The 19501-nt window shown below is 39.1% G+C and overlaps 1 protein-coding gene across 5 annotated transcripts in view; it reads left to right on the forward strand.

The window, feature by feature from the left end:
- Window positions 1-19501, forward strand: part of CEP152 (centrosomal protein 152) — a 101982-nt gene that overhangs the window by 9650 nt on the left and 72831 nt on the right. For 3 of the 5 annotated variants that reach the window (XM_069596607.1, XM_069596608.1, XM_069596610.1), the window contains exons 3-9: window positions 9850-9953; window positions 10178-10250; window positions 10329-10607; window positions 11669-11834; window positions 14724-14864; window positions 15958-16097; window positions 19298-19498. In XM_069596607.1, coding sequence (XP_069452708.1) covers window positions 9850-9953; window positions 10178-10250; window positions 10329-10607; window positions 11669-11834; window positions 14724-14864; window positions 15958-16097; window positions 19298-19498 — 1104 coding nt within the window. The remainder of the gene's footprint in view (window positions 1-9849; window positions 9954-10177; window positions 10251-10328; window positions 10608-11668; window positions 11835-14723; window positions 14865-15957; window positions 16098-19297; window positions 19499-19501) is intronic. The other 2 variants (XM_069596611.1, XM_069596612.1) reach the window with 1 other exon arrangement.

The following is a 19501-nucleotide window of genomic DNA, read 5'->3' on the forward strand; positions in this document are numbered from 1 at the left end:
ACCATCTGACTTGCTTCACTTAGTATGATAATCTCTAGGTACATCAATGTTGTTGCAAATGGCATTATTTCATTCTTTTTTATGGCTAATATTCCATTGTGTATATATACCATTGTGTAAATCTTCTTTAACCATTCATCTGTCAGTGGACACTTAGATTGCTTCCATGATATGACTCATTCCCCAATATGTCAAATAATCATTTTGTCTTGCCTGGAAAATTCCATGGATGGAGGAGCCTGGGAGGCTGCAGTCCATGGGGTCACAAAGTGTCGGACACGACTGAGTGACTTCCCTTTCACTTTTCACTTTCATACATTGGAGAAGGAAATGGCAGCCCACTCCAGTGTTCTTGCCTGGAGAATCCCAGGGACGGTGCGGCCTGGTGGGCTGCCGTCTATGGGGTTGCACAGAGTTGGACACGAATGAAGTGACTTAGCAGCAACAGCAGTAGTTACCATGGACCATTTGTATTGATTGGAAGCAATGAATGGAGTCAGTTACCATGGACCATTTGTATTGATTGGAAGCAATGAATGGGGTCAATTGCCACATGGCTGGCAATAGCATTAGGGTAGAGACAAAGCTGGCAGCTTGGTGGATTTTGTTTATAGACATGTACTGTTTGTTTGCACAGTGTTTTTGAAAAATTGAATCTAAATTTAAAGATGGAAAGTTTCATGTAGCAGTCCAGAGTATCTGGCCTGTCTTGAAGTAGGCCACATGTAGCCTGAGTCTTCACACACTAGTAGGTGGGCTGGAGCTGAGCAGTGGCTCTCCCATCCAGCTGGCCATGGTGCCCCCCACCCCAACTCCTAAACAAAACAAAGCAAAACATGGACTTGTGCCCTTGAACCCACTAGCTTCACTCTTGTAAATTCTCTGCCAAGTCATCGAGGGCATTGGAGTTTGTGACCCCTGCCAGGGTTTCCAGATTTTGATAGGGGCCTTCACAAGGATTGCTGTGGCAGAGATGGGGTTGAGGGTTCTCTGTTACTTTTTGAACTCACAGCATGGGTAGTTCACCGGAATTTAGCTGCTGGGATTCTTGAGAGGATCAGTTTGAGTTATTATTATACTAGACTTTAAAGACGAGAAAAAATAATCCTGACAGGTGATTTTTTCCATTGGAAATGGTGGGTAGGATATTAGAGAGAACTTACTGCCAGGTGTATTGTGTGGTGAAAGTTTTAAACGTGGTGTTGGTTAAGGAGACAGTTAATTCTAGATGATACAGAAGATAGCCATTGGGATCGTTCTTTGATAGATTATGTGCTGGAGTAGGGAATTTCCAGAGGGAAAGGTGATCTTAAGAGGTTAAATATATGAGAGTGAGTGTTTCTAGCACAGTAGAAGAAAATAGCTAGCTAACTTCGACTCTAACATGATTACTATGGATAATAAATGTTATCCATATGTTAATAAACGTTAAATGTTATCCAAATATTAATAAAAAGTGTTTCATATTTATTAATAAGTATTTTACCTTTTTAAAAAACAGCTGCAAAGGAAGAAGTGAAATCAGATGTTAGAATTTCAGCGAAAAATAAAATTCAGAATTTTTCTAAAATTTCAGCCGTATATATATTTTGTCATCAAATGGTCAGTTTAGTCACTCAGTCGTGTCCAACTCTTTGTGACCTCATGGACTGCAGCACGCCAGGCTTCCCTGTCTATCACCAACTCCCAGAGCCTACTCAAACTCCTGTCCATCGTGTCGGTAATGCCATCCAGCCATATCATCCTCTGTCATCCCCTTCTCCTCCTACCTTGAATCTTTCCCAGCATCAGGGTCTTTTCCAATGAGTCAGTTCTTTACATCAGGTGGCCAAAGTATTGATGTTTCAGCTTTAGCATCAGTCCTTCCAAAGAATATTCAGGACTGATTTCCTTTAGGATGGACTGGTTGGATTTCCTTGCAGTCCAAGGGACTCTCAAGAGTCTTCTCCAATACCACAATTCAAAAGCATCAATTCTTTGGTGCTCAGCTTTCTTTATAGTCCAACTCTCACATCCACACGTGAGTACTGGGAAAATCATAGCTTTGACTAGATGGACCTTTGTTGGTGAAGTAAAGTTTCTGCTTTTTAATATGCTCTCTAGGTTTGTCATAGCTTTTCTTCCAAGTGTCTTTTAATTTCATGGCTGCAGTTAAACCATCTTCAGTGATTTTGGATCCCCCCAAAATAAGGTATGTTACTGTTCCCATTGTTTCCCCATCTATTTGCCATGATGTGATGGGACCAGATGCCATGATCTTCATTTTCTGAATGTTGAGTTTTAAGCCAGCTTTTTTACTCTCCTCTTTCACTTTAATCAAGAGGCTCTTTAGTTTTTTGCTTTCTGCCATAAGGGTGGTATCATCTGTGTATCTGCTGCTGCTGCTGCTAAGTCGCTTCAGGCGTGTCCGACTCTGTGTGACCCCATAGACGGCAGCCCACCAGGCTCCCCTGTCCCTGGGATTCTCCAGGCAAGAACACTGGAGTGGATTCTGTGTATCTGAGGTTATTGATATTTCTCCTGGCAATCTTGATTCCAGCTTTGTCTTGGCGAGTTAAAAATAATAAACCACCTGATCAAACCTAAGTTCATTTTCATATCCAGAAACCTTTCCACCTCCTCAGTCTCCCTGACCCTTCAGTAGCAGAATAGTTTAAAGTCTTAAGTTAAAAAAAGAGAATAATCTTTTCATGCCTGCCTAGTTGAGATTGCTTTGGGATTGCCAGGGAGATTAGAGTGTTAGCACTGGGCTTCCCAGGGCTGCCTGCCAATGCAGGATATGCAGGTTTGATCCCTGGGTTAGGAAGATTCCCTGGAGGGGGAAATGGCAATCCGCTCCAGTGTTCTTGCCTGGAAAATCCCATGGACAGAGGAGCCTGGCAGGCTACAGTCCATGAGGCTGCGAGGAGTCAGGCATGACTGAGCAGCACACACACATACACGCATACACGTACACGGCTAATGCACATTGCTTTCTCTGCTTAATGAATCACTTTGTATTCAGTTCATTTGTGTAGGGGGAATGCTTCCATTCCCAAAGATGTCCCAAGCAGGCCATATCTGTCTCATGGGCTACTTTGCTAAGGACTTGTGAGATTTCCCTCTCTGTAAATGGCACAATAACCACTTTAGAGATTCTGACCGTCTTATATGAATGGCCAGTTGCTGATACAACATGCTTTACCAAGCCGTTTGATTTTGACACTTTGGGATCAGCTGGGATTTTGTCCACACTTGCCCATAAGTCAGTGAATAAGCCATAGTCAACTTCCAGCCTCCATGCCATCCTAATTTGCACCTCTACAGTGATGATCTGGACTTTACTGTTTCTATTCCCTCCCTTGTTTGCATCAAAGAGGAATTGGAGAAAGTGCATTTAATCTTTGGAAAAGGAAAGAGTTTATTAAAGTGATTTCAATATTCAGAGGACAGTTGGACCAGTGGAATCTCAAGACGCAGACCACCAAAGATAGACGCATATTTTGGAAAAAAAAAAGGAAGAAAGAAAGAAAGAAAAACTCCAAGAATTTTTCAGAAAAGTAAGGCACCATAATCATCTCTGAATCACCACAGTTCTGAATGGTACATTGGCAAAAGTTTGGCCATTGTGTTCCAAGGCATAGCAGACAAGTGTATAACCCACAGCCTCACCAGGGTTTCACTTGAAGCTCCACCTCTTAAACAGTGAACAGAATGGATTAGAGTACAGGCGAGGGAGGGTGAGAATATGATGGAGCTATTCTATCATGTCAGTTAATATTCATATCACTCTTCCCTCACAACTTATTGGAGTTCGTTACTTTGAGAACTACCGATGTAGCTGTCCTTCTTGCAACTAAGTAGACCTCATCCAAAGTAATCTAGGCAAATTTTTACTTGTAAAGCTGGTCCAGAGAAGAAGAATTCAAAAACTCTTTCCTTAACTCATTCATAATGTAACAATAGTATCACTGCCTCAACTGACATGTGTTTGAGCAAACTCTGGGAGATACTGGAAAGACAGGGAAGCCTGGTGTGCTGCAGTTCGTGGGGTCACAGAGAGTCAGTCACAGCTTAGCTGACTGAACAACAGCAGCAAATGTTCAGTTCAGTCGCTCAGTCCTGTCCTGCTCTTTCCGACCCCACGGACTGCAGCACGCCGGGCTTCCCGGTCCGTCACCAGCTCCTGGAGCCTACTCAAACTCATGTCCATTGAGTCGGTGATGCCATCCAACCATCTCATCCTCTGTTGTCCCCTTCTTCTCCTGCCTTCAATCTTTCCAAGCATCAGAGTCTTTTCAAATGAGTCAGTTCTTCATATCAGGTGGTCCAAGTATTGGAGCTTCAGCTTCAGCATCAGTCCTTCCAGTGAATATTCAGGACTGATTTCCTTTAGGATTGACTGGTTTGATCTCCTTTTGCAGTCCAAGGGACTCTCAAGAATCTTCAACACCACAGTTTAAAAATATTACTTCTTCAGCACTCAGCTTTTTTTATGGTCCAGCTCTCACATCCATACATGATACTGGAAAAAAACATAGCTTTGGCTAGATGGACCTTTGTTGGCAAAGTAATGTCTCTGATTTTTAGTATGTTCTCTAGGTTTGTCATAGCTTTTCTTCCAAGTGGCAAGCATCTTTTAATTTCATGGCTGCAATCATCATCTACAGTGATTTTAGAGCCCCCCAAAATAAAGTCTGTTACTGTTTCCATTGTTTCCCCATCTATTTGCCATGCAGTGATGGGACTGGATGCCATGATCTTCATTTTCTGAATGTTGAGTGTTAAGCCAGCTTTTTCACTCTCCTCTTTCACTTTAATTAAGAGGCTCTTTAGTTCTTTGCTTTCTGCCGTAAGGGTGGTGTCATCTGTGTATCTGGGTTATCGATGTTTCTTCCAGCAGTCTTGATTTCAGCTTGTGTTTCATCCAGCCTGGCATTTCGCATGATGTACTCTGCATATAAGTTAAATAAGCAGTTGAACAACAAATGTAACTGTGATTTTGCAAAACATTTTCCACCTAAAGTCACTATGTAATTTCATCATGGAATATTACAGAGATATAGTTGTTGCTGTTGGTGTCATTGTGGTTGCTGAAAGCCCCAAAGTTACTGGTAAAGCCACATGTGCTTTAAGGTAGATTGTCATTTTGCTGGAGATGGCGTGTACTTTCTTCAGTGTCACCAGTTCTGTGACTATTGTTTGGTTGTCCTGTGGCTCAGTGGTAGAGAATCCGCCTGCTGTGCAGGAGATGTGGTTTCAATCCCTGGGTTGGGAAGATCCCCTGGGGAAGGGAATGGCAACCTACTGCAGTATTCTTGCCTGGAGAATCCCATGGACGGAGGAGCCTGGCGGGCTACAGTCCATGGGGTTGCAAAGAGTCAGACATGATAGAGCGACTGTAACTCACACATGAATGTATTTTGGAGCCTGTGGTTTGGGGTAGAAGGAATTAGTAATTTGTGCTTATCAAGATAGTACTTGCTTTTATTTAATTTTTTTCTGATTTTAAAATAAAAAAGTAAAAATTAAAAAAAAAAAAGCTAGTACTTGCTGATGATCGTTTTCTTAGTGATGTATTCAAAACCTGGAAAATGATCTTGAGTAGAAAGATAAGTGGTTTGAGTAGCAAATGGCAGACAGAAACTTGTACCTGGGAATACAGATTTGAGTCCCTCTTGGTTTTTATTCTGGTACTTCTCCGGAGAATAGTAAGCTCAGTTGAGCTTGGAATGGTGTAGTCTAAAGACTGTTTCCATCACAAAGCCTTTCTTCTACTTTTAACTGCCTTGTTTGATTATTTATGGATACATTTTTGATGTTTTGTCTCCACTAGGGGGAGTTGTAAAGCTAGCATTTGTTTGCATTTTATATTCTTTGATTTATTTAGAGAAATTTTCTTGTCATCACCTAAGTGAAGCAAAGAAACAAATAGTGGAGTGTTCATATTGTATTTTTTTGTTGTTGTTCATATTACATTTTGTTTTCCTTTAGCAATTTCTTACACTTTATCTGGGACTTTCCTGGTGACTCACTGATAAAGAATCTGCCTGCCAATGTAGGAGACCTGGATTCAGTCCCTGGGTCGGGAAGATCCCCTGGAGAAGGAAATGGCAACCCACTCAGTAGGACTGCCTGGGAAATCCCATGGACAGAGGAGCCTGGCAGGCTGCAGTCCATAGTGTCACAAAAGAGTCAGACATGACTTAGCGACAACAACAAATACTTTATCTAGATGGTGCCTTTGAAGTGTTTCCCATAATATATAGGTATTTTTCAGGAACTGTCACAATGGGAACAAAAACGCTGAACTCTGGCTGACACTTACTTGTATACACACAGGTAGGACTGTGTCTTCCAGTGGCCAACTGAATGTCACGCAGAAGAAGATAGGAGTGGGAATGGAGAGATTCAGGCTCCCCTGCCGGCCCAGGGGCTGTAACTCTTGCTTTTGTGGGCGTGCCCCTCCCCTGCTCTCGGCCTCATCGTGCTCACCTTTAGAAGGAGAGATTGGCCTGGAGGGTCTCTGGTGTTCTTCCAGGCCTAAAGTTCTCTTAGGTGTCACTTGCAGTGTCGCTGATATTTGTCTAATAAACGTTGCCGTGTTTCTTTTACAGATGTGTGGCAATCTAGGCAAAGCCTTCCCCACTAAGATTATAAAATTTGTTTTACCTAATGGAAAGGATTAAAACAAACGTTTTGCATGTAGTATATATAATTCATAGACTAATGCTCTAGCTGCCAAGTTATTTGGCCCTTTGTCGGTCCCATATTGGGCCTTTTCAAGGATGTTTTTATTAATAACTTGGCTCTGAGGCTAAGATGAAGATTCTACCTAGTGTGTATCCTTGAAAGCATCATTTCACAATTCGTATTTAAAAATATCAGAATCGGTTCAGCAGTGTGCTTGTTGGGCAGCTTGTTCAGAAGGCAGATGAATGCTGTCCACACCATTTGCTGCTGTTCTCTGGGGAGAAGATGTATCATATGCTTTGTAATCTGAGAACGCTTGCTTTCATGAATATCAAGGATTATAGACTCTGAAGACAGTCTGTTTAGTTAATTTAAGCTGAAGAATCTTAAGAAAAGGTTTACATGTTCCTTGGTTTACATTCCCCTTGAACTAGGCTTTTTGGCTGTTCTATGTAGATTATCGTAAAAGTGTTTTGTTGCTAAAGTTCTTTGAATGAAATGTCCTCAAATAATTTTTTTTTCTTTATTTTTTCAGGAACAAACACACGAGCTAGTAAATGGAGAGGATTTTATAGACTAGTTTAAAATGCATTTCAGTAGGGGTCTTAGCAATGCAAATTATCTTTTTTCTAGGGAAAGTATCTCTTTAATTATTAAACTCAGTTGATAACTCAATCATACCCCACTAAGAGGATTGTATTTGCAACCAAAAGACAGTATTACTTCCACATTTGGAAGTAATAAGGGGAATTAGATCTTGCCATTTATAAGGATTGTTATCTTTGTTCTTGAATCTGTATTAGGTAGTTGGGTGGATCTTTAATGAGGACATTTTATAGTTTCCAAAATTTTCTGTTTGGTAACCTGCATAAGTTGATATGATAATTTTGTGTTTTATGGCACAAGCTTCAAAAGCAAAATCTATTTGACAGTTGTATGAGGAGGGTACCCTTTGATCCCAGGAATGGGAGCCTGGGGCAGATGGTATTTTGTTCCCAAATGGCCTTATTGGGAAGCTCATTTAACCTCTCTCTGTCCTCAAAGTTATAGAGCCAAGGAATATAGCCCAGCTATGACAAAGATCTTGAGAAATTTTTTGAAGGTGAATGAAATGATTTAAAAATGTTAGTACATTTTGTAAAATATTTTATAAACACTAAATACAATAGGGATGTTTTACTACTTGACAAGTTTACCTGTGGGTCCAGAAGCATTTTGAGGAACTTAATTGCTTATGCTCAAATTAATTTTGTGGTGTCGCAAAGAAAGCTATAAGAACTGCTTAATTATTGTGTAGCTTTTTCTATCTTTATGGGAGGGGGTGGAAATTGTACTATTTAGATGTTCCTATTAAGGCTTTTCTGAATTATAAGGCTGTGTACTTGAACTTCATTGAAGGTTTAGAAGAAAATGTTTTTTCTTTATAGGAGTCCTTATTTGATTTAAGTATAAAACATTTATTTTGATTTTATTCCCTGTGTTACATGCGGGTATAGTCTTTTTCCTTAAAGTTCTCGTAGGTGCTTTTTCTCTCTGTGAATTTTGTCTTTGTAAAGTCACTTCGCCACCTTTCTCTTGAGTCCCTTTGTGGTGTCCTGCTATATTGATGTGTTCTGTTTTAGTGTTTGTTATTCTTTATATCTTTAGGTCAACTCTGATATGGCTAATTCACAAAATGACTTTTCAGTTACCTATGTGAGCAGGTGGCCAATAAGTCAAGGTCCTGGTTGTTAATATCGATTTCATCAAGATAACTTTTCATTGGAATAGAATATTTTTCTATTACTTCATTTTTAGAGAAACCAATGTATCGAGAACACCTTCAAACAAACAATCCACTCAATGTTAGAAATATGTATGTGGGTAAGGAAGTGTCCCCCTTCTCCACCTCACATACCCCATTCCATTCCCAAGTTTGACTTCACCAAAACTCTGTTAACAGTTGGGGCATTCTTTTCAGACATTTCTTAGGATAGTTTTATTTAACTTTTACCATATGCATTTTAAGAACATCTTTTAAATTATAAATGTAATACTCAGATATGTTTTATAGCTACACTTCATTTCTTTCATTCTAATGGCAGAGAAGTAGGGGGGAAAAAACCTGCCGTAGACTAAGCAACATCTCATTTTTTCTTCCGGATTTTTATAGAGTATTAATATCTTCAAAACTGATTTATTACATAATTTTATGGGATTGATTTATATACTGTGGAGGAACTTGGTCAATTTACTAATAATCTAACTGATGCTTAGGTTTAAAGAGAAGTCATTATAAGCAGTCCTTTGACCCTTTAGTAGCATGTTTGAATCTTCTGATTATTACAAATTTTAAGTTGTTACATTGGGATTTGAAGACACTTACAGATATTGAAATTCAACAAATTAGACAATGCATTTGTCTCCTTGTCACAGTTTATCTTGAAACTTGAGTGAATTTAGTTGTTATAAGGCAGAATGCTAAATGTATGATTTTTCTGGAAAAAGATTGGAGAGCAAAATCATGTGCTCTTATGTCAGTTTTATTTATACTTTTGAGAGTACTGTATCCATAAAAACCTGAATCTTACAGCCTTCTTTCTACTCAACTGTTTATAAGAGCCAAGCATTGTGTATCTTTTCATCATTGGAATTGGATGGCTCTCTAGTAATTAGTTACTCCCCAAGAGGTTTCCATCATATTATTGGTGCTTCTAAGGGCTTCCAAGGCCACCTGCTGCTGCTGCTGTTACCACCACCTGGGTACAGTGCATCTGGCCACTCAGATTCCCAGGAGCGTGTCTGATTGCCAAGTCCTCCAGGTCTGATTACTGGTAGAACAGGATTCTGAGACTCAGATCTGCCCCCGGGATAACATGATACACTGATGGTGCCATTATTATGACCTGCTGTGTTTGCCTAAAGAAGTTTTAAAAGCTTTCCTGTTGTGCATGTATCTGAATCTAAGACCTCTAGAAAAAGATAAAGCCTTCCAATATAAATCCTGATATTTATGTGTTCCCCTTCCCCCAAGTGAACTGACGAATATCATTCCTGTGGAATTTAAGACATTTATTACATAGAGAAATTAGGAAATTCTTTGACTTCTACAGTCAAAATCTCTGGTGCCAAGGCAACTTTGGTTTGGTATCTTGGGTCTAAGCCAGTGTTGTATTGACGCTGACCTTCCTGTCTCAGTTGCAGCAGTTACTCACAGACCTGCCTCACGATATGCTGGATGATGACCTGTCTTCCCCTGAACTTCACTATTCGGACTGCAGCGAGGACGGCAGAGAGGACGAGTAAGGACCTGAAATCCCTTGCGTTTGTATATCACAATGCTTTGAGTTTTTTCTTTAGATACCCTGCAGGCAATAATAATAGATATGATTGTAAAATTGTAGACTACTTCTTAATCCTTTAGGTAAAATTTGGAGGGCACCCATGTTAAAATCTTGAGGTTCTCTACGGTGTCTCTGTCCAAATAGATGATAGGCTCTAATTTAAAATACTGATTTTTCCCAAGCACACATCATTCTGAGCAATTGGAGATGAACTGGACTGAACATCAGGTGCTGCCTAAACCTCCAAATGTAAATGTAAGTATCTGGCATGAACTTGACTTTTAGGGTGGGAATAGATCTTAGTACTTTTCTCTTACTCTCGTTATCTAATAGGCCTATAATGAGATTCGGGATATATGTATTGGAGAAAAAAGTAGCAATGGCTGGGAAGAGAATCAAAGTAGAACTGAAGACCAGCATCCTGTCTACCATCCTGAAGGAGGTGGAGATGAAGGTGGAAGTGGTTATAGTCCTCCGAGTAAATATGAACAGACTGATTTATATCACCTTCCTGAAAACTTTAGGCCATATACCAACAGTCAGAAGCAGGAATTTAATAGCCAACCAACCAATGTAATTACATTTTCAGATACTCAAAGGAATCATTTTCAGGTATTGTAAAAACTTGACTTTCAAGAAATTTATGCATGTGCGTACACACATTTGCTGTGTGTGTGTGATGGAGAAATGTTTGTGGAAAGTGCAGTAGTAACATTTAAGGACAAATAATGCTGAGGGCGCATTTATTCAGCCTCATGCTGAATTAGTCGTGCAGTTTTCTGTTTACAGTCTAATTAAATCATCTTAAATGAGAATTTTAAAATAGAGACTTCATGGAAATAATTAAACATGAAAAGTTAAGTCTGTCAAAGAACGGCCACCTTTGTCTACTGAGGCTTCTGGCTTCTACCATTAACCCTGCTCCAGTGAAAAGCTACGTTCAGGTACCCTGATAGAGTTACAAGTGGTTAATGACGCCAGTCAGTTGCCTTGATCATCTAGCTCATCACCCTTATCACAGATTTTGCGTCAAATACTTCAAAGCTGATTATCTGTTGTGATGATATAGCAGTAGACAGGATGAATGTTAAGGAAAGAAATACTTTCCCCCTCTGCCTCTGGAGAGAGTGATGAATAAGACCTTAGGATACAGTTAGCTGCTTCTTAGATTTTCTCAATGACCATGAATGCCTCATTTCACTAGTAGATATTCTGTGTTACCTGATGACAGGATAAGTTTTTGGTTGTTTTAAGGTGGTCATTTCCCCTTACTTGACCTTACTTACTTAGTTTCCCCTTACTTCCTCTATAAAACGTTATTCATCCCCCAAATGTTACTGAGTATTTATTACATATGAGTCATTGTATTATATGTTATTGCATAGATGTGTTTTCTAAATTATTCTTAAATGTTTGTATATAATCTCGCTGGAATTCTTGAGTTATTTATGGAATTGGTTCTATTATATGCTCAGAAGGTCAACTAAAATGTGTGAAATTACATATTTCAGGCTTTCTTTGAACTTTGTTAAGTAACAGTTAAGTGCTATTTTTAAGCAGAGATGTATGTAATTATACCACCATTAAGTTTTATAACAAGTTGTCTAATTCAGATAATTTTTGAAGAAAAGAGCAAATCCTAACTGTCAACTTTGTCTCTCACCTTGTAATAGCAATTTGGTATGTCACAAGGTCCTAGCTGTCAAGCTTTGGAATCGTATAAAGTGACATATAAACCTTTTCAGTCTTCTGCCCAGAATAATGGCTCACCAGCCCAGGACATTGCAGAAAGTGACACATTTGAAGGCCTGCAACAACAATTTTTAGGAGCTAATGAAAGTAGGTATCAGGTTTAAATTTCTTAACCACCTATTTGGAGAACTTTGAGCACTTGGAGCATGTTCAAGAATTTTGATTTTAAGTAAGATAATGAAAATTTTTGAAGAGTCCAGTTTTAAAAGATATATCCTGAAGTTTGAATAAGCTGACATGAAGTCTAGAATTGACTTCAAATATCATGTTGTTGGGGGGTGAGTTTGCAGAGGGATGTAGATAAAGTGAGACTGGCCGTGAGTTCACAGTTGTTGAATCTAGGTGATGGTTTCATGGGGTTCATTGTATTCTTTTCTCTACCTTCTTCTATATTTGAAATTTCCCTTAATGAAAAATTAACCGAAATTTTCTCAGCTGTCTATTTCAGTCATTCTATTTGGTTAAGACTTAATTAGCTTTATATAGCATATCTTTCTTAACAGAAGCCTAAATTGGAAAATGAAATGTAGTTTTCTTTTCAATCTTAGATTTTTTTTATTATATAGAAATGTAATTTAGTAAGTCAACCATTATCTTAATTTTTTCTTTTGGTTTTTAGAGTTTTACTGTAATGGACAACTTTGATATAAATGACTGTATACTCAGAATGAAAACTAGACTTACATCTCAGGTTTAGCCCTGTGACAGTTGCTAAAAAATTTTCTTTTGAATAGTGTATGTATCGGTAAAAGTGCTACTAGGGAATTTTGAGGAGATCCAAACATTCAAAACTAAAAGCCAAACTTGACTAATCTGAATCTTTGTTTTCATACATCCAACTTTTGCCATCCTACTCTCTGGCATGTGAAATAACTTCTAGTTATTGCTGAAGAGCCAGTGTGATTCTAGAGTGTGAACACGAGTGTTGTCTTTGTATTTCATTTAAGAAGTGGGGGAAAAGTCATATCTGAGATTCTGGGTTTCCTGGGCTGCATGCACCAAAGAGAAAACTGAACTCCAGTGCCCTTCCTTCATGGTGCTGCTTCCATCCTATGCTCAGGCTATAGGATAGTTGCAAGGGACACCCTTTCCCCCAGTGAGCTGACAGCAAATATGTGGGCAACCTCTCTCTGTTCCTAAGGTTTTGTGGAATGAAGAGATGAGGAGGTGGACAGTGTGTGTGGCATAACTCTTTTGGGGTTAAGTAAATAGACATCACAACGGTGGCCTGACACCTTGATGTTATTCTTTCAGTTCTGCTGTGTTCGGTTACATTTATATTGCCTGGTCATTTTGCATATATCACTTTCATCACTTCCTTAACAATCTGCATTTTAACGATTCATTTTTTGTTAGTTACACATTTGCCTAAATTTGACATCTGAAAGTTAACTAACTTAATGGTAGTGCTGAACTTAGTGATTATAGGTTCTTAGTAACAGTAGTTTAAAAAGATGAGTTTGAAGAGAGTGGCAACCCACTCCAGCACTCTTGCTTGGAAAATCCCATGGATGGAGGAGCCTGGTAGGCTGTAGTCCATGGGGTCTCGAAGAGTCCGACATGACTGAGCGACTTCACTTTCACTTTCCTGCATTGGAGAAGGAAATGGCAACCCACTCCAGTGTTCTTGCCTGGAGAATCCCAGGGGCGGGGGAGTCTGGTGGGCTGCCATCTCTGGGGTCGCACAGAGTCAGACACAACTGAAGTGATTTAGTGTTATAGCAAGGCTCAAGAGAGTTTGACTTGTAACAGTTTTCAGCCTTCAGTTGGGGGTTTCAACCATATCTCTTTTAAAAAAGAAGATTGTTTTATCTGTTAGCAAATAGTAGCATTGTTCTTATAGGAAAATATTCGTCATTGTGTAGTTAAAAGATTATCCTGCTTCTGTGAATCACTTTTTTCTTTTTCTCCTCCAGTGATTTTTAAGTGGTCCTTAAAATGACTTTATTTCTGAAAGGAGACCTCAAAGTTTTTTTTATTAATCTATTATTTAATTTATTAATTCAGCAGTTATTTGCCAGTATAAATGAGTTCATTCTTGCTTACAATAAAATATTTTGAGAAGGATGTCTAGAAATTTTCTTTGAAAATGGTTTTATAGAAGTCGATGTACTTTTATTTTTCAACTTAATGAGAGCTTGGAGCTCTATTCCATTGTTATTGGTATATACTTATTTTTCATTAGCCCAAATGGTAGTGATTCAGAGGTACACATTAACTAGTGTCTTTTCAGACTTTCCTGGCAGTGACCATAGTAAGAAGTATATTTTTTTTTCAATATTTATATACGTATTGTATGAATAAGTTTCACATAGTAATACTTATTTATGCTACATGATACACTCTGATCATATTCTGTCTTGTTATTACCATACCAAAATCTGGACCTTCTTGCCTGCTTTCAATAAAGCCAATCTAACCAACACGTGGTGTGGTGAAGGAAGAAGCGTGAAAGTGTGTCACTGAGTCGTGTCTGACTCTCTGTGACCCCGTGGACTGTAGTCTGCCTGGCTTCTCTGTCCATGGAATTCTCCAGGCAAGAATACTGGGGTGGGTTGTCATCCCCTTTTCCAGGGAATCCTCCCACCTCAGGGCTTGAACCCAGGTCTTCTGCATTGCAGGCAGATTCTTTCCTGAGCCACCAGGGAAGTGCAGCATTTATGATAAGGTGCTGTAAGAGAAGTCCTGGACAGCTGAGGCTTAAAAAGCTCAAACTCCTTAAATGGCCCCTTAAACGCTGCACTTGCCTTCACTGCAACCAGGGGTCAGTAGATTGGCTTTACTGCGTGCGGGTGAGCAGACCCAAGTGTTTGGCTCGGTAACATTGTTTATTAAAAATGTGAGTCACAATCTCCTGAACTGATTTCATGATACCCTAAGTTGTATTTGCAGTTTGATAAAACATTACCTGAAATGACCACAAATTTATATTTTGATATGCTTTTATCTAATAAATTATCTTTAATTCCCAAGCAGACTCTGCAGAAAATATGCAGATTATTCAACTTCAGGTTCTTAACAAAGCTAAAGAGAGACAACTGGACAGTTTAGTTGAAAAGTTAGATGAGAGTGAACGTCAAGTTAGATATCTGAATCATCAGCTTCTGATAACCAAAGGTAAGAAAACAAGTGTTGGGTGCTGTTTGAGGTCTGTAGAGCTAGATAGCTTGTTTCCAGTAACCTCATTTTAAATATGAAGCGTAGCGATTTGATGCACTTGATGAAGGGCTCACGATGAATCAGTCAGAGCAAAACAAAAATCCAGGACTTTTGACACATTGCCTTGGACTTCCTTCCAGAACATACATTTTGAGATCCTCACTTTTCCCCCCTTTTTTCTATTCTGTTAGACTAATAGAATCAGTGAACATTATATAAATATGCTGATAGCATTCCATCTCAAAAAGCTGTCGATTCCTTATGTGGTTTACATTGGATAAAGTATTCCAATTCCCAGAGAGACTTGTGTTTAGTTTGCAGTATGTTTTCTGAGCCTATGAATTAGCATAACATTTCAATCCAAGTAAGAGTTAGTGATCCTGAACTGCTCTGAGAGTGCCAAGGAGAAAATGTGGTCATCTCTGGGAGAAGCAGAGTGTAAACACAGATTTCAGATTATAATTGCTCACTCTTTGTGCTTTCTATAGTTCCGGTCAGTGTTGAACTCTCATTTGTAGAATAATTTTGTGACTGAACTCCAGCTTATTTCAAACTTAATTGATAGTGAAAAGATCTTTTTGTAATGCTCATGAAATTTATTTTGAGAGAAGAACTTGTGAACTGTTACAGTAAAGTATGTGGGAAGAATTAAAGACTAGGTGAATTTAAGAGGTCATTGAAAGTATGTATAAAAAGTAATTTGTCCTCGGAGTATTTCTTTGATCCGCAGGGGCTTGTCCTATCTATGTAGCTTCTCAAATAACAGATATTGAAATGATTTTTTAGGGAATCTTTTGGTCCCTAAAGGGATACAATAAGATTTTTAAAGAGAGTGGTGGTTGTTCTGTAAAAAAAAATTTTTTTTAATGTCACTCACATTCTTTTTTTGAAGCTTTTCTAATTTTCTCCAAATCAAGTGAAGTTCATTATCGGAATTGAATTAAATGCAGCAACATTTATATGTGATAAAGATCTGATATTTGATAGATTGTGGCAATTAGGATCCCTCTGCAGTAACATATTACTTATATAAAATTTTTTAATGTTCTAGATGAAAAGGATGGTTTGGCCCTCAGCCTTCGAGAATCACAGAAACTCTTTCAGAATGGAAAAGAAAGAGAAATACAGCTTGAAGCACAAATAAAAGCACTGGAGACCCAAATACAAGCATTAAAAGTCAATGAAGAACAGGTAAATATTTGATCTTCATTATTTATGGTAAAAAGTTGTTGATTACAGTGAAATGTTGGTTGCTTAATGTTTTGTGTTGTGGGGCTAAATTTAGGAAAACTTAAACGTTTACACATTCTTCTCCCCTAGTCAGTCTACGTTTCTTTCCTTTTCCTTGGGGGAACAGGTCTCCCGTTCACCTAGTCATCTATCCACCAGAAATCTGGAGGAGAGCTCAGCTTCTGTGTTCCTTTGTCTAGTCAGCCACTACATTGTATTGAGTCTCCTCACTTCTGTCCACACGTCCCTAGTTCAGTGTTTTATCGTCTTTTGCAGAAGTCTCGTATGTAGTCTCTAATCTTTTACCCCTTCTCTTCTTTCATCTGGCCATCTGAGTAATCTTTCTGAAGCACAGTTCTAGTTATGTCTTTCCCTTACTTAAAGTCTTTCAATGACCTTGCTTTATTTGTGGGATGAAATAGGGTGTCAGGATGACCATTTGATCTTGCCTTTCCCTCCTTCACTCTTAAACTCAATAGTCTGTTTCTATGTACTCATATGTGCTGTCTCTTATCACTGGAATGCCCTCTCCTCAGCACATTGCTATTTGATTAACAAGCCCCTGCTCAAGGCTTTTCTTTTCCTAAGTCTTCCCGTTTTCTTCCTCAAGTCGGATGATCACATCTGTTATAACAGACCTAGAATAATGCTGAAGGCCAGAACGGGTTGCCCTCATCTTAGTAACCTCACCACATAAGCCCAGAGCCTGGTACATTATAGGTGATCAGTACGTGGTGAGTGAGTTATAGTGTTCAAAATTGACCTAACCTCTGATTTTTTTTTCTTACATATTTTTCTTTTTCTGCTCTGGTACTATCACAAGTATAGTTTTGTCTTGTGTTTTGAAATCTGATAAACAAGGGCTACCCTTATAATTCTTAAAATATTTAGTAGCTCTTTTTTATACTTTTCCTTCTAGATCTTACAAATCAACTTCCCATGCTTTATAAACAGTCTTGTTGGGATTTTGATTAGTGAAGCATTGTGTTTACCATTTTATGGATGGTTAACCAAGTCTTGGCGAGGTCACATTACTTTTCCAGGATTACAAAGCTGGTTACTGACAAAGCATCAGAAACTAAATTTTCTGACTCCAATAGACTAGCCTTTGAAGTGGTGGCACATTCTTTGATTAATGAGAAGGGTGGCCATTTGATCATGGGAAATAGTCACAAGTCGTTGGTAGCCACGCCTGGCAGTGAATGATTCATGTGAGTAATGCCGTTTTGGTGGTTACAAACAAAAGTGACTTGGTTCTAGATGAGATTTGTGGCTAGTTCTGAGGATGGAAGAGTTTAAACAATGTTGTCTCATCTCTGGTTCTTTCTCAGCCATCAGTTCTTAGCTGAAAACAGAGAGGACTCTGAAGTAGTCTATTGCTTCTCATTCCCACTCCCCTCTATTGTGCCATATTTTATCACTCTATTTTAAAACCATCTGAAATTATCTCATCTGTTTACTTATTGTCTGTCCCTTTTCACCAGAAAGTAATAAGACTTTAGGCCTTGGCTGTCTTGTCATCCTGTCCTTAAGTGCTTGGAACCCTGCCTGGCACAAAGTGTCCACATCATTTACTGAACAAATGATGAATGTCTTAAGTAGTTTAAGTGGTATTGGGATAAATAGGCAATCTCTGGAATAGAATGAAGAAGCGACCTCATTTGAAATTTTTCATTTTTATGTGTAATATAGACTATCATTTTTAAAAATTTTTTGAAAAATGATAGTTATTAAAGAGTTGCTTTTATGTCATAATCTACTATAAGTTAGAACTTGCATTTATAAAAAATAACACAGTATAAAATTAAATTAAAAATTAAAAAAATTTTAAAAAGCAGCAGAACCACCAAGTACGTTAATTTTCTATTGCTGCTTTAACAGATCCCCACAGGCTTAGTGGCTTAAAACAGCACAAATTTATTACCTTACAGACAGAAAGTCAGAAGTCTGACATGGCTCTCATTGGGCTAAAATCAAGGTGTCAGTAGAGCTCTGTTGCTTTCTGGAGATCTAGGGGAGAATCCCCTTTTTTGCTTTTTCCAGCTTCTAGAGACCCTCTGCATTCCTTGGTGTATGGTCCATTTCCATTTTCAGAGCTAGCAGTCACAATTCTGACTTTTTTTTTTTTTGCCTCCGTTTTCATCATTAAAGTACCCTTCTGGATACAGTGCGTCCACCCTGGTAATCCAGGTCAGTCTCCTTATTTGAGGTCATCTGGTTAGCAACTTTAATCCAGTCACAACCTTAATTTCCCATTGTCATGTGACAGAACGTATTCACAGGTTTCAGGAATTAGAACATGGGTATCTTGTGGGAGTTGTCAGTAAACCTGCTACACAATTCCTTCTCCACAACCATACAGTTACAGTTTAAAAAGCCTCCTTTTTAGTATATGACCACTGAGAAGTTGCATCAATCTTTCCAGCAGCAGTTGTCTTTACCCTCCCTTCTGCCTCCCTCCCCGTCCCACCCCTCATGTCTGATTCATGCTGCTCTTTGGCAGAAACCAACACAATTCTGTAAAGCAATTATCTTTCAATTGAAAAATAAATAAATTTTTTAAAAAGTTGTCGTTTTTCCATGACCTAACAATTGGACTTCCCTCCAACACTTGGAGCTCAGAGCGATGCAAACAGCACTGAGATGGGTATAGACACAGCAGATTCCTTGCCTGGAACCCACATTGCTATCATGTTGTGCAAAATCTTCTCTTGCTTTCCTCAGACACTTCCAGAGTCTTTTTCTCTGTGAATAATCATTCCAGCAACCATGGGCCTGGTGGATCCCAGCTAGGGAACTAGAGCCACCGTGGGGAGACCTTTCTTCTCTTTGTTCTTGTCCTTGTTGTTTAGTCACTCAGCCATGTCCGACTCTTTGCAACCCCATGGACTGTAGCCTGCCAGGCTCCTCTGTCTATGGGATTCTCCAAGCAAGAATGCTGGAGTGGTTGCCATTTCCTACTCCAGGGGATCTTCCCCACCCAGAGGTTGAACCCCACGTCTCTTGTGTCTCCTTCATTGGCGGTGGGTTCTTTACTACTGAGCCACCAGGGAAGCCCCTACTTTCATTTAGTTAAGCATGGTTGAGTTTTAGAATTAAAATTCATGAAGATAGCATAGAGTCAGAATACTGTAAACGTGTATCCTGTGTGTATTTTCTAGATGATTAAAAAGTCCAGAACTACTGAGATGGCCATGGACAGCCTGAAGCAGCAGCTGTTGGACCTGCATCATTCCGAATCGCTTCAGCGCACGAGGGAGCAGCATGAGAGCATCGTGATGGGCCTCACAAAGAAGCATGAGGAGCAAGTGCTGTCCTTACAGAGGAAGTTGGATGCTACCCTTATTGCACTGAAGGAACAGGTT

This window comes from Ovis canadensis, chromosome 7 (assembly GCF_042477335.2).
Source record: "Ovis canadensis isolate MfBH-ARS-UI-01 breed Bighorn chromosome 7, ARS-UI_OviCan_v2, whole genome shotgun sequence".
Classification (NCBI taxonomy): Eukaryota; Metazoa; Chordata; class Mammalia; order Artiodactyla; family Bovidae; genus Ovis; species Ovis canadensis.